This window comes from Anneissia japonica, unplaced genomic scaffold, assembly GCF_011630105.1.
Source record: "Anneissia japonica isolate Jap-2015-1 unplaced genomic scaffold, ASM1163010v1 scaffold288053_len460827_cov147, whole genome shotgun sequence".
NCBI classification, from domain to species: Eukaryota; Metazoa; Echinodermata; class Crinoidea; order Comatulida; family Comatulidae; genus Anneissia; species Anneissia japonica.
The window spans coordinates 336,234-351,499 of NW_022725151.1; the positions used below are offsets into that span (position 1 = coordinate 336,234).

The 15,266-nt window shown below is 36.0% G+C and overlaps 1 protein-coding gene across 1 annotated transcript in view; it reads right to left on the bottom strand.

The window, feature by feature from the left end:
• The window catches only part of LOC117112675 (hyalin-like), a 17,760-nt gene extending 6,967 nt beyond the window's left edge, over positions 1-10,793 (bottom strand). Inside the window, exons 1-3 of the mRNA XM_033255804.1 lie at positions 10,667-10,793; positions 6,239-6,496; positions 1,671-1,796 (exon numbers count right to left, since the gene is read on the bottom strand). Coding sequence (XP_033111695.1) covers positions 1,671-1,796; positions 6,239-6,496; positions 10,667-10,766 — 484 coding nt within the window. The 5' untranslated portion in view covers positions 10,767-10,793. The remainder of the gene's footprint in view (positions 1-1,670; positions 1,797-6,238; positions 6,497-10,666) is intronic.
• Positions 10,794-15,266: the final 4,473 nt, after the last annotated feature.

The following is a 15,266-nucleotide window of genomic DNA, read 5'->3' on the forward strand; positions in this document are numbered from 1 at the left end:
GATATATCCTTTGCGAACATTTTAAAGAAAAGATTATGTTGACACGACCCTCCGTTAAGGATTATGATTTTTAAGTAACATGACCGAAATAATGGTCGAAACGCTAAGTTATTTTATTGTTTACGCTTTGCTGCTCAATGTTTGTCATCGATCGAAGAAGTCTACCGCAGCATGAAAAAGGCATATAAAAATAATAATAATAATAATAGGCCTAAATAGAGTTTGTTAATAAAGTTAATTACAACAACATTGATAACACAGTAACATTGATAATACAATAGACGCATAATGCTGTAACACAATTAAAAGTATTGCTTTTTAATAAGCTGCTTCTCTTAGCTTCTTCTTTCCTAGAAAATTTATTTTTCTTGCACTGTGTGGATAAAAGCTGGTGATTAAAAAAATGTTCACAAGTTAGTCCTCAAAGTGGAGCTGTCATTTCTTTTATATTGTTCTATAGCAGACTAATGCGGCTACACTTTTTATTCATCATGATGCTACTTCTGTCTCTTATACACATCTAGATGTGTATAAGAGACAGCCTCTTGTCTTCTCAAACTGTCTTTTAAAGTCTGCCACTGTACTAACTTCAACCGTACTGGCAGGGAGAGCGTTTCATATATTTATAATCCGTTGAGTAAAAAAAAACTTCCGACAATATAATCGAACATATTTCTTTTTCATTTTGTGTTTATGACCCCTATTGGCGCTACATTCTGATTTACTGAAAAGTAATTCACTCTCAATGGTTACTTTATTTGTTAAAATTTTATATGTTTCAATCATATCCTTTATAAGTCGCCTATCTTCCAAAGATGTCAATTTAAAAGCACGTAATCTTTCCTCATAAGTCTTGCCCCGCAAACTCGGTGGTAATTTGGTTGCACGTCTCTGAACTTTTTCTAATAAAATAATATCCTTTTTTAAATATGGAGACCATGCTTGAATTGCAAATTCAAGGTGGGGTCACACTAAACCAATATAGAGTGATCTTATCATAGAAACAGACTTATATTTCATAGATCTTTTGGTAATGCCAAGGATTCTATTGGCAGTTTTAACAGCAACAACACACTGATTACTAACTTTAAGTGAGTTGTCTATGATCTGTCTCTTATACACATCTTGTGTGTGTGTGTGTATATATATATATACATAAATTACGCTGCTGAAATAGTCGTGTTAAATAAATTATGTTCCAAAAATAAAGAATCACTCAAGGAAGCAGTTAAAAAAAGCATTCGGTGGTCAAAAACGTCCCTAAATTAAGGGCGACCAAAGAGCCCAGCTGACATAAGCGGTTTAAATAAGTATTATAACAATTATTCTTTGAAATCTTGGTCATTAAAATTAGGAACATTCAGACCAACGGGCCTTCGGACCAAAGACCATTCGGACCAACGGGCATTCGGACTGAAGGAACTCACCCAACTAAAATTGGCAACTTCGGACCAAAAACCCTTCGGACCAATGGGCCGGACCAAAGATCCTTCGGACCAAAAGTACGCACCCATATAGTTATCTTAATAATTCTATTAATTAACACACAAAATATGCCACTGACGTTTGAAGCTTACATAAAGATGTAAAATAAGAATCTAAATAACAGCCGAAATTATCTTTTCTTGTGAAAACAATGTTGAATATTTCAATAAACTATAATGTCTTACCCTTTTCACAGACGTATGCATTTTTGAAATCACAATGCATATCATTCCATTTTCCTTCAACTGTTAATTTGAGTTCGACACAGTCTTCATTATCATCTAAATTGTTTGGTTGACCCCTGAAAAAATCTATAAGTATAATAGAATCTCATTAATTACATTATTAGCAGTAGCAGGAAAAGCCATTATTTTTTGTCTTTTTTATTCTTCTTGCATATAGTTTTCCTAACTTTTTGGACAGGGTTTTCCTGCCCAGTACTTTGGTCACTTTCAATGCTTGGAACTTTTCCAAACTTTGTCCAAATATAGACCATAACAAAGATGTGACGGGTAAAATTTAGTGCCAACCATTAGTTATTAGAATGGTAACATTAATATAAAGAATATAATTATTTTCTTTTTAGTCAGAGAGCGACTTTATCTCAGACGTTTGTAGACGCTTATTTTTGGTTGATGACATTTTGATCTCCTGGATTTGGCAATATATTTACAATTCAAGGGATTTAAAGGCAAAAACTCCACACCAGATATTTCAAAAACAGGTCACCTGATCTGAATGAAACTTTGGAAAAGTTTAACCAAGTTACCACAAAGAAATTATTTTATGTTTTGTTGACGATCCAGTTTAGAATGTAGATGTGAGGGTTATTTTAATTTCTGACGTCCCAGACCTAAATATCTCAAAAAGAAAACTATCAATTGATCTAAATGACACTTTCCAAAAATAGTTTGTCATGGTCAAATGAAGAAATGATTAAATTTTGGTAACGATCCGGAGTAGGGTCTTGATATGAGGACCATTTAGATAATTTTATTGGACAGGGGATTAAACAGGGAACATTTTCTAAAGCGTTTAAACCAGATGCAGCAGGTTAAACGCAAAACTCACGTGATATACATAAACATTTTTTGCTTTCAATTACTGAATTACTATAAATTAAAAATGCACTGACCTACGCATGACCGGCGTTTGGCCCTTTCGTAAACCCGCCGCGCCAACCCTCAGCCACCGTGCCCAAAATTATGTAATTTCTACCCAGGCGCTAGAATTTTGTAAGCGATCGAGTTTGTGAAAAGAAACTCAATTATGAAGAGTATTTCCTCCATGAACAGAAAGTGTACTGATCACACACAAACCAAATTTCGAGTAACAAATGCGTGTAGTAAAATTTTTCCTTCGCTAAGACAAGGCATACCACAAATAATATAATTTTAGAAGATATTGTAACGAAATTACCCCTCCATTGTAACAGCTCTTTTGAGCAATAGGATTAAATAATGGACAGCCCTAAAATACTTATTGATTCGTCTGTCAGCCGGTTTGTCTGATGGTGTCCCTAAGTGCTCGTCTGAAAATAAAGCCTTCCCTTCTCACTTGCCAGCCAGCACTAATGCGCTTCTGGGGGTGGGGGCTGCGACTTTTCTTTTTTTTCGTACGAAACATTTGCATGAAACTCCACGCGGGTCGTATCGGAATGACTTGAGTTCGATACGACACTAAGTTTAAATTATTAGGAACAAGAGCAGGCACTTCGCAATGTCGGGACGCTCGAGTATCTAATATTACCGTACTGTTCTTTCTATATGTTTACCTACGGAGGCCAGTGAAATCTTACAGATTTATGGGATGTAGGCCTACATCTGTAACTAACTGTGAGCTTCTTGTATGTTTGGAGCATGAAATTAAACAGTACGTAAGAAAAATATTATTAAATAATAATAAATTAAATATATCAGGCCATTAATTAATGAACATGGCCAAGCCTTGTAATGTAATAAATAATAATAATAATAATAATAATAATAATAATAATAATAATAATAATAATAATAATAATAATAATAATAATAATTTGAAAATATTAACTGTCACTATGTTTTATTTGATCAAGATGTGATATTCTTTTCCTTCATCTTTGTGCTTTCCTTTGAAAGTGGCCTTCTAAAACTGTTTTGAGTAGTAATCGATCACATTCTCTTACTACATCTATTAATCCAGAACTCTCTGCCAATTCGTTATAATTTTCAGTCGTTCAAGACCTAGAACTTATTAATCCAAGGCCTATCTAAAAAAATAAAAATGTTCACATTATGTAACTTACTATCAAATAACACTTTAATACTCGTGCAGCTCAATCAAATATTACCTTTGCCATTTTAAACGGCCCATTAGTTATTAGAATGGTAACATTAATATAAAGAATATGATTATTTTCTTTTTAGTCAGACAGCGACTTTATTTACGTTTGTAGACGCTTATTTTTGGTTGATGACCTTTTGATCTCCTGAATTTGGCAATATATTTTCGAGTCGAGTCAACCGAGACTTCCCGAGTGGAGTTCCATGCAAATGTTTCGTACTGAAAAAAATCGCTTCCGGGTGTCCTGGCCTTTCAGGTTGAAGAGGAGTTGGCCATAAATGTGGTAAAGGTCATCGATCTGTTCATCGTCCGTTTTTGTTTTCTTATTGAAATTGCCTCCATGATTTTGCTTTTGTCCCGTTGATTCCGTTTTTATCCTTCTGGAGTCGTTCCAGTTCAGGACTTACTTGCAAGTTTTACACTTTATAGCTGACATGTCAAACAAAATATATGCAATGTATTGGTGTTAAAATGGAAATATTTTTGAAATAGAATTGGGGATTTGGTTAGTTAGTACATATAAAACGCTGTACACCTTTACTGTAATTGTACTACTTTAATTATTCATCATATGGCTATTGTTTCTGCCTACGGTAATACGGTAAACTTATTCTTTAAATGGTCCTCATATCCACACCTTACTTCGGATCGTGACCAAAGTTGACACACTTCTTTTTTTTTTTATTAAAACATGACAAACTATTCTGCCAATTGTCATTTTCATTCGATGATCTTTTTTTTTTCCCCCGAGACATTTTGGTCTGGGACCTTTTGGCCCTTAAATGCACAGCCGAACTTGGATCGTCACCAAAATGTTATAATTTCTTCCTTGTACTTTGGTTAAGCTCTCACGAAAATTTCATTCATATCAGTTCATAGTTTTTGAAATATCTGGTATGGGACATTTTCTTTAAATGGTCCTCACATCCACACCCTACTCCGCATGTTCACCAAAATTTAAACATTTCTTCATCGAAATATGACAAACTATTCTGGGTAGTGTCATTTAGAGCCATTGATTATTTTTTGAGATATTTAGGTCTTGGACCTTAGGATTTTGAATGACCCTCAAATGTACACTCGAATTTGGATCGTTACCAACACTTTATTATTTCTTCCTTGTAAGTTGCTTAAACTTTCACGAAAGTTTCATTCAGATAGGTTGATTATTTTCTGAAAGGGCAAAATATCTTACTAATTAAACAATGCATCCCTTTAACATGTATAACTGAAATCAGAACAAAAAGTTGTCCTAGAATGAAAGATTTCATGGCTCTAGACAGTACACAGATAATATTATGCTCATTTGAAATCAATATTAACACAACTTTATTGCGCAGTTCTGGCACTTGGGCCATTTTTGGTAGTGGGGGGGGGGGCAATATCTTACTAATTAAACAGTGTATCCCTTAACGAACTGCATGCCTGAAATACGCACAAAAAGTTGTTTTAGAATTATAAGTTTCAAGGGTGTAGGCGGATTGTTTTTAATATTATCGTTATCAAAAAATTAATGTTGTCACATTAGGTACTGATATTCACAAATGGAAAAATATACCCCTTTATAAATCGTTTTTTAGACATGAAGTGATAAAGACACCAAACTGATATTTAGGATGTATGATCATCATATATAAATTTATTCATGGTGCGAGTTTTAACGACAAGGGTACTTGCCCACAGGGTCGAAGGTCACCATGAAAACTAGGAATGTTTGAGCATTTTTTGTCCCGAATGACTTTTTGACCTATTACCCCCTAAAATGATGAAGTGAAGTGAAAAATCCAGATTTTTTTGTAGTGAAACTTTTCCAACTTTATATTATTAATATGTTGCATAAGACCCATTTAATAATTGATTGGGTATTTTAATAGGGTCTAAAAATGGAAGAAAAATTACGCAAAAAAATAAGTTATGGTCTTTACGAACCAATATTTTCGTAACGGGGTGTGATATACCAAACGTCATGTCATATTAGTGTTCTACACACCCACACGCACACACGCACATTGAAAACATCCAGGCGGAGATATTATTATTATTATTATTATTATTATTATTATTATTATTATTATTATTATTATTTTATAATAATAATAATAATAATATTATTATTATTATTATTATTATTATTATTGTTATTATTATTATTATTATTATTATTAATTTTATTATGTCCGTTATGTATTTACTGTTGCCTGTTAGCAAGATTACACAAAAACTAAGGAATGGATTATCATAATATTTAGTGGAATAATACATAATAATGTAAGAAAGAGAAGAAGATTAGATTTTGGGAAGAAGTCAAAGGACAAATTCAAGGTTATTATTATCTTTTCATATTAGGTTACAGAGTGAATTCTAATTATAAGACAAGACAATTTCGAATCAATTCTGACCTCTCACTGGTTAGACGTCTTATAGTACTCACTTGTGTAGGAAGGCTCTGTGTCCGTCGAAATCCATTTCATTGTACCCTCCAATTCCATATCTGTCATGCCAAGCCACATCCTTCTATTAAACGTCTTGTAAAGAAAATTGTTCTCTGCAGAATTGTTCACCACGACCAAATGTGCCCGAATAGAGTGACACGAACGTCTGGCTGTATGCCACGTTGATTCGTGGGTATATAATTTATAACAGCTTCCTTGAAAATATAACCATCCTTCCTCACATACACAACCGGAACCTAAATATTTGGTAAGAAAATGAAAAGTACATATTCACTTATACATACCATTTTACAGATGGTCATAAAACTAAAAGAAAATTGTATTCAAATTTATGTCCTAAAGTGCATTTTTCGACCATCTAGACGTTCCATAGCTATTCGTGTTGTACCTCAGCTTCTGTGCGTGGCACTGCGTGTAAGGTATTGGACATCTGAGACCGGCTCACTGCGTGTGCCTTGGCCAAGTTAGGCCTACCTTAAAGTAGGCCTAACTTGTAGTAGGCACCCAGGAGTACAAATGAGTACCCGGTAGGATGTTATGGCATTGGTATTAGTTGGGCATGATCAAAGCAGTAACTAAAAATTCTCCCTCCCCCACCCCCAACCGATGTTAAAATCAAAGTGGTAATTGAGTATGCGAAAAATACGGTAACAACAAATGAACAACACACCCTATTTATATATACCGTGTATGCTCGCGTATAAGACGAGGCTTAAAACAGCAAATTACAATCTTAAAACAGAGGGTCGTCTTATACACACGACATACAAAATATTTCAAATCATGTTTGTCTTATGTGCGGATCGTCTGCAATGAAACTGCAAAATATCAATATGAATGAACGGAATTTTAAATACGAGGATGAACATTTAAAAGCTCAATAGGCCCTACCGCCCGGTATTACTTAGGAAGATTAGCCTTGCATTTTGTTCCGTTTTTAGGCAGCCAGATACAGTATCATGACCATAAAAAGCAGAAAAGTTTGGGAATTCTGGCCCTGAAAGAGGCTTTGTAATATGATATCTTTATTTGAATCTACACTTTTAAAACAGTGGCACGCGAGAACGGTGCGTTCACAAAAATTGAACATTAACAAATATATACAAAATATACATAAAAGTAACCGACAAAACAAAGGATATGGTAAAATTAAACCAAAACAGGCCTTCGGCGGATGCAGGGGTATGCAGAGGGTGCGATCGTACCCCACCCCCTAAATAAATGTTATATTATATTGTTGATATGAATTATTGGTAAAATTTTTAAGATGCATGCGAATGCAATTTTCGGGCACCCAGAGATCCATATTCTCAAAATGTTCGAACCTCAGCCCCAACCATGGGTGGTGGACTTCCGACGGGGGGAGGTGAAGGGGGGCCGATGTCCCCGACGAGAGGGGAAAATTTCCCCGACGAAAGTGGGCGTGGTCGAACCTCGGCTTAAATGACCGAAAGTGGTCTAGGTGGTGAAGCCATCTGAAATTTTAACAATTTAGGGGTTTCAATTATCAAAGACTTATTTAATCGATTTTAGAGTTTACTAATATGTACAAAATACTTATAATTTTGTTTTCCCCCCAACGAATTGTGGTTTCTCTCCCCGACGAGGGGGGCCTGCCACCCCCCCCCCGCTGGTGCAACCCCTGTTTAATGGCAGACAAATGTCTGCCATTAAATCTTTTGTGTTATTTCTAAAATGCGTTGTATTTTTTGTCAACTTACGTCCATTTGGTTCTATTATCAAGGAATTTTAGTTCAAGAAGATTACCAGTTTCTTTATTAAGGAAATATGAAAAGATTACTCTTCGTTTGAACAAAGCCGAATTGGATTTTAATTTTTTACATAATAATAATAGTGTAGTTTTATATAGCGCACATATCCATCTAATGTAAGATGCTCAGGGTGCTTGTTATGTGGACTAGAAACTCGATCAATGACTTTCTTCGTCCCTAAGGGTCCCTTCGTGCCTGTGCTACCTGGTAACCCGGTACCAGCAACTCTCGTCGTTCACCACGGGGGCTGTCTGTTCCAGTACACCGGGGTATCCTTCTACTCGTCTCGAAAGGTGTACTGGGTTCTTTATAGTGCACACCATTATATTGGTGATAGATGAATTTTATTTTATGAAAGTGTCATTTTCGGCCATCTACTATCTAGGTATTATTTCCTAAAATATTTGCAAGCATCACCTACCGCCAAATCCTGCACATTTTATAACTTACAATGATTTTTAAACACAAAAGTCCATGAAACAGCAAGAGAAGTATTGACAAATTGTTTTAAAACACGTTTTGCTACACAGAGAACATGTTTTGGCATATTTTGACGAACTGTGAAAAATAAGAAATATCAAATTATAAGTGCCTCCTTCACCAACTTTTTGAAAAACACAGGACGGTAAACAAGGATTTTTTGTTACTTGGCCTTGGTTATGTGACTAAAATGAAAGAAATACAGAAAAACGACCTGTATCTTTCATTTGAGACGTGACTCAGAGCTGCAATGCGCAGTGTGGGAACATTGTTTATTACTAAAGCTGTTATTCAGGGAGTTATATGTATATTAGGCAACCGTTCTCAATGCATTCCTGGGATGCTTTAATCTATTTTATGTATATATCTACTGTATCCAGTATTAGAGTATACATTTCATGTGTATCTGCTGTATCTAGATAAACCGTATTCCATTTTCAGAGTACAAGAGTGTCATTTCCAGGCATCTAGAACTGCCATGTCCTTATTTCTTTTTATACTTGGTCTCGACCTTGGTGCAGCTGAAGTGGGTGTTGGGACACCTTGTACCTTACCCTTTACTTTTTTCACAATTTCGCAAAAAAAAAAAAAGTGATCTAAGCCTACTTAAAATTGAACGAAGTTAAAAAGTAAAAATATAAGATACAATTATTTTAACTCTAACAGTGCTCTTTCAGGACATTTAAATTTGACATTGTACCTCTAAACTGTTTATTCTCCCCCGAGACCCATCAACCATGTAATATTTCTTAAGTCTAAGAATGCTATTTCCGGGCATTTAGAGCTTCTTTATCCTTAATATTTGTTCGCACCCTAGTCCCAACCATGGTGGGGCTGATGGATGATGTCACTTCCACCTCAGATCCCCAATTTCACAAACACGTATTTGATATACTTAACATTAAACGACACAGTATCAAATTAAGACACTCTAAAATAAATATCGGAGTGCAATTTTGTGGGCATTTGGTGTTGTAACATCGATTTCTTTTCCGCCTCAGTGCCAACCATGGTGTGGGTTAAACGCTTAGTACTCCACCGTCCCTAGTTTCACCATAGATGCATGAAAAGTTGTTTGACCACTTAACATTGAACAACATAGTATGAAATCAAGTAAATATAAAATAAATATTTTAAGTCTGAGAGTGCAATTTCAGGGCATGTTAGTGTTGTTACATCATGGATTTTTCCGCCTCAGTCCCAACCATGATTGGGGTTAAACGCTCGTTACTCAACCCTCTTTATTTTCCCCATAAATGGACGAAAAGTCATTTGATCTACTTAACATTACACAACATAATATAAAATTGGGTCACATAAAATAAATATTTGAAGTCTGAGAATGCAATTTCTGGGCATTTAGTGTTGTTACATCATTGATATCTTGTTGTCTTAGCCACAACCATGGTGGGGCTGAGGGGTGTTGCCTCTCTTGAAATTTGCCATTCCTTCCTACTATTTTAACAAAACAAAACAAAAGATGTTTGATGTATTTTTAAGAGAACTCCGTGTATAATTTACCGACAATGAATATAAATCACAGCTGATCTAGCGATAGGCCACTAGAACATGTTAATGAATAGAGTAAATAATAATTTCCTACTGTTAATTAAAAAAAAAAAAAAAAAAAAAACAGAAAAAAACCCCAAATATTTTGTGTGCGTGTCGCTCGAAGATACTTATTGTTTGCTTAAGATAAAATTTGGTTCATGCTAGAGGCTTTATAATATATAAATATAATTTTATGGTCGAGCCACATTTTTTTCTCAGGCCTTTTTACAGTTTACACAATATTTATGAACCACGGGTGGCGCCAGGATTTGCCCGACGGGGTGGGGGGTGAGGTCCCTGACGAGGGGGCCGATGCCCCGACGAGGTGCCAGATTTCCCCGACGAAAGCAAATTGGGCGTGGTCGAGCTTCGATTAAAAGGTATAAAAAGTGGTCCTGTGGGCGAAGCCCCCGAAAATTTTAAAAATTTAAGGGTTTCAAAGACTTATTCAATCGATTTTATAGTCTAATAATATGTAGAAAATACATATATATTTTTTTTTCTCCCCGACGAATTGTGCTTTTTCTCCCCGACGGGCGCGACACCCCAGGTATGATCATTAGGTGAGCGCACTACCGTAATAACTTAGTTTCAGATACTTACCGAATTCATCAGGGAGTAACGACGCATCACGACCAATTGTAGAAGTAGAAGTAATACAAAACATGTGAACAAAGAGCATGGACCAGACAGCAGATAACATGTTGAACAATCAAGTTACAGCAGCCACACTGATGATGCTACATCGATATTTGTATTTTTATGCAAATTATTGGAAGGGACGTATTTTAATATTACCAACTTCTGAGAAAACTGACGTACCCATTTACGATCATACAAACTTCCTATTACATACCACACATAGCCCTGGAAACCTTGGAAACCTTGAATTTCTAAGACTCGCACCAGTTTCTCTGTGACTAAAATTTAAAAAGCAATCTCTCTTTAAATCACGTATTTTTTTTCCATAGGCTTAACTTTAATTACTTGCCTGAACCGAAGTTAGTTGGGTGAGGGGCGCTCCCCTGGCCTCTTTTTTAAGGGCTCATGAGAATTGTAGCGTATTGACACGGTAGATGTGGTACTACCCTCTATCGTAAATAAACAGTCACTCGACAAATATTGTTCTCTATCCAAAATTGCAGTCTGCGTACGAGCCATGTTCGCCATATTGTATTAGGAAGGAGTCATACTGAATACAAAATGTACTAAATTTGGATCCTTATTTGCAGTGGGTATCTCCGCTGCTGTTGTTGGCCCGGGACTATTCCATCACCAACTGTGCTATACGGTTCATTTCGTTCTTCTGATGACTCGGAGTTTGGTTTGCAGGATGAATAGGCCTAGTTGCGGCGTGACCACTGCTTGGGTATTTACCCAAGATCTTGGGTATTTTGACTTGGTCTTGGGTCCTTGGATATTCCGTTCAAATCCTTGGGTATTTTATTTTTACTAAGAAAATTAAATATTTTTGTCATAGAGGAAGAATTAAGAAGTAACAAAGTATATTTCAGTCCAGTCAAGTAAGCAAAACTCAACGAAGTGCACATAACATTGTTAATTGACTGTTAATTGCTATAAACATGGGTTCAGAATTGTTTATTTGTGATTTGCGTTGCCATTGTTCTTACCTAATTAATGCATTACATAATAAAACTTGATCACTGATCTACTGATAACACTGGCCGACTGAGGGCGTTTTTTTCTATCCGTATTATCACCTCATGAATATTAATTTAAATAATTAACACAAACAATTACAATAAAAAGTGGTTTATAAATTGAACTAAAAGGGGAACTATACATGCAAAAAACACGTATTTTTAAAATTTTAATGCATTTTCAGGAAGCTTTTTGGGCAATTTTTACTGAATCTTGCGTAATATCGACCCAGTCATTGGGTATATCAAAAATTGTGAGTGGTCACGCTGCCTAGTTGGTTCAGTGTCAATGTCGATGGGTTGCACAATATCCGGTGTGTAGGACAGAATTTACCACAAGTGTATAAATGTTATACACTTTGCCAACATTAAGTCCAATGTACAGGATATCTTTCAACCAAGTGCACAATGGGATGAATAGTGACTTGATTTTTTTATGTGTTAATCACTTTAAAATCCATGGCATTTATGCATATTGTAAATAACAACCCTTTAATTCGAAGTATAGGCTAATACCAAACCCATTGTGTGTGGAAAATAGATTAAAGCTAGGTTCCGCATGACATTTATTTATTTATTTATTTTTTTTTTTTTGGATATGTTAAACTGATTTTTTTTAATACACAAAAAAGGGTGTTCGACAAAAAAAAAAAAAAAAAAAAAAACCCTTGGGAAGGGTAATGAGATACAGATTTTTGAATATTAAAAACGGGTTTTTAAATATTCAAAAATGTATATATCATCCCTTTAATGTCTTAGAAACTTGTATGTGCATTAATTACATCCGAGTTACATCAGAAAAGCGATTCACGTTTTTCATTGCCAAATTTAACAGTACACAATGTAAAAGGATGCTAAGATTATCAATATTCATAGGGGTGGGGGGATATTTGTGGCCTGAGAAAGATCTTTAGAATACGATATAAACCAAACACGCCTTACCGTAATTTTTAGACACATTATGGTGTGCTTGGTTTATGTGTAGTAGAGCATATGAAATTGCTTGGTGTCATAATTCAATGTACTTTGAAGTGGGATCTTAACACCCAAGATTATTGTGTCACAGCCATCAAGAAGACTGTTATGACAAATGCTCATTTAGATAGCCTCATGATGGTTTGAATACATCGTGATAGGTGAAGCAACCTCGACCATGAAAGCGTGGTTGACAGATTTCATGCAAAATTGTTTATTGTTTCATTCAAAATGTTTTGGTTTTGGAAGCTGATTTCAACATTAGAAACCATAGCCTACATGATATCATATTAGAGTAACTCGATGCCTATCCAATAAGTAATAAAATTTCGCAATAATTCATCAAATATCCGTGGCTTCCAGGGGCCTTCTCCCCCTAGACCCTCACCGGGGGCCCTGGGCGGCCCCCCTGGGCTCCACCCAAGTGAAACTCAATTCGCTCCACTACCCCCCCCCCTCCGTCGGGCAGGGCCTGGCGTCACCACCGGTCAAAAACATTCGGACCAGGACGAGGACGCAATCTACAATTAATTCGAAATCCCTTTACAAAAGGACTGCTGTTTATGCAAACTCCTTTTCCCCGCACCATTGAAGACTGCAATCTCCTCGCCCAATACAGTCGTCTACCATAAAACTCTGACTCCTTCAAATTAGCACTCCCACACCAAAGTAACGAGCATCCAGTTTAGACCGACCACTCTTTCCACGCCTTCTGTATAAATCCCTCACTCGGATATTAGGAGGATAACCAAATGACAAGAAAAAGAGATCATAGGCAAAAATAAACAAACTGTTACTCAGGTCTTTATTTTTCCTTTCACACCGAAACCATGTCAGTCGGGAGCCCGCCAAAAACAGGTCACGTGAATAAAACTCACTGATGTTGACCTCTAGTCAGGTCAACATAAACATTATCATAACCAACCAAGTACCAAGTAGGTAAAAACAGGCCAATGAATTGATGGAGAGGCCAATGAATTGATGATTTTATTTTTAAATATCGTAAAACCTCGAATTGTCCACGGGCTTCTTTTCGAGATAAGCTTCTTTTGCTTTTCGAGGCTAGTCTTGCAAACTAAAGAGGGGCTTCAATTCGAGATGGGCTTCTTCTTAAGACTATTGGGCTTCAATTCGAGGTTTTACGGTAGTTTACCAGATAGTAACCAGTATGGCAAACGAAATACATAAAAAAATTAATTGCCCTTAAGAATCATTTAAAGCAAAAACTGTTGAAATCACTACTTTAAGCAATAGTTCATGAAATTCTTTTTACATTTGTACAAGTTGTTCTAACTGTTTTAGATTATTGTTGTTCATCATTGAAAAGCTTGAGAACAGGGTGGCGGGGGGACCAGCCTCCCGGTCGGGGAGAAAAAAAAAAAAAAGTTAGTAGACCCGCCCTAAAATCAACTAAACAAGCCTTTGGATCCACTAAATTGCTTTATTTTTCAGATTGGCTCAAGCTCAAGTATTGGCTCAAGCTCGTTTCGCTTATGGCATTTGGTTGTCGGGAGGAAGTTGTATTGTATGTTCTTCGATATTATCGGTGGAAGTTTCCAGCCTCAATGTATGACGAATTCCCGCCACATGTTAGATTATACAGGTTTGCGGTTCATATTCTCGAATTTCCTTATGTGAAAGCATCTGGAAAATCTGGAATTCTCTTCCTCAAGTGACATCCGTTCCCAAACCAACCTTGTTTCTTTTAAAACTACAGTTTTAATTACTGGGGTCCGGGGGTAGAGCACATTCCCTTCGGTATATGGCCCTGCAATACTTTGTAGGTCTTTTTTTTAAATAGTATATTTTTATTTTTAAAAAAAAGTCACCTTTATCTACAAAACATAGATCTTTGGGGTGAATATCTGATGAATATTTAAAAATATTCATCAGAGAATAATTATTTCGTCATTAGCAAACTTGCACACATGACTCTCATTCATACAGTGGTGCGATCATTGTGACCACTGCTAGGGATCTATCTCAATGTCTGCGATTTTAATGACACCTTGGGATCTTGTTGTAGAGGTTGTGTCGTTTCATAGGCCAAGCAAAGCACACAGTTCCGAAATAATAGAGCTGGAGTCGTCCTATACGTGTTCAACTTCAATTTATTAACACCCATCAAAGCGTCCAGTAAATCTACAAAACATCAGGCAAACAGCCATTATAGTATCGTAGCACATTACAGTATTGTAATATTTAACGAAATGTTAAGCTAGTCATCCTAGATAGGCCTACCGGTAACACGACCGTGCACGCATACGCTACATTACACAAAATAGCGTGCGCTTATTTGTCCTAGGCCTACACGTACTCAAACATAAACAGCCTAAATCTCGGTTTTCACTATAAAAACACCACTATAATTACATCATAATAATTCCTCGATACCTCCTTTACCAAACATAATCATACTGTATTGTTAAAATGTAAGTCAACATCAAATAATAATCATTTACTTTCAGTTAATAAAATCCACAACCTTACCTACAAAACATCAGGCAAACAGCATCGTACCATACGCGACGCTGACCGTACGCAGGAGCAAGGTTGCCTAGGAACCT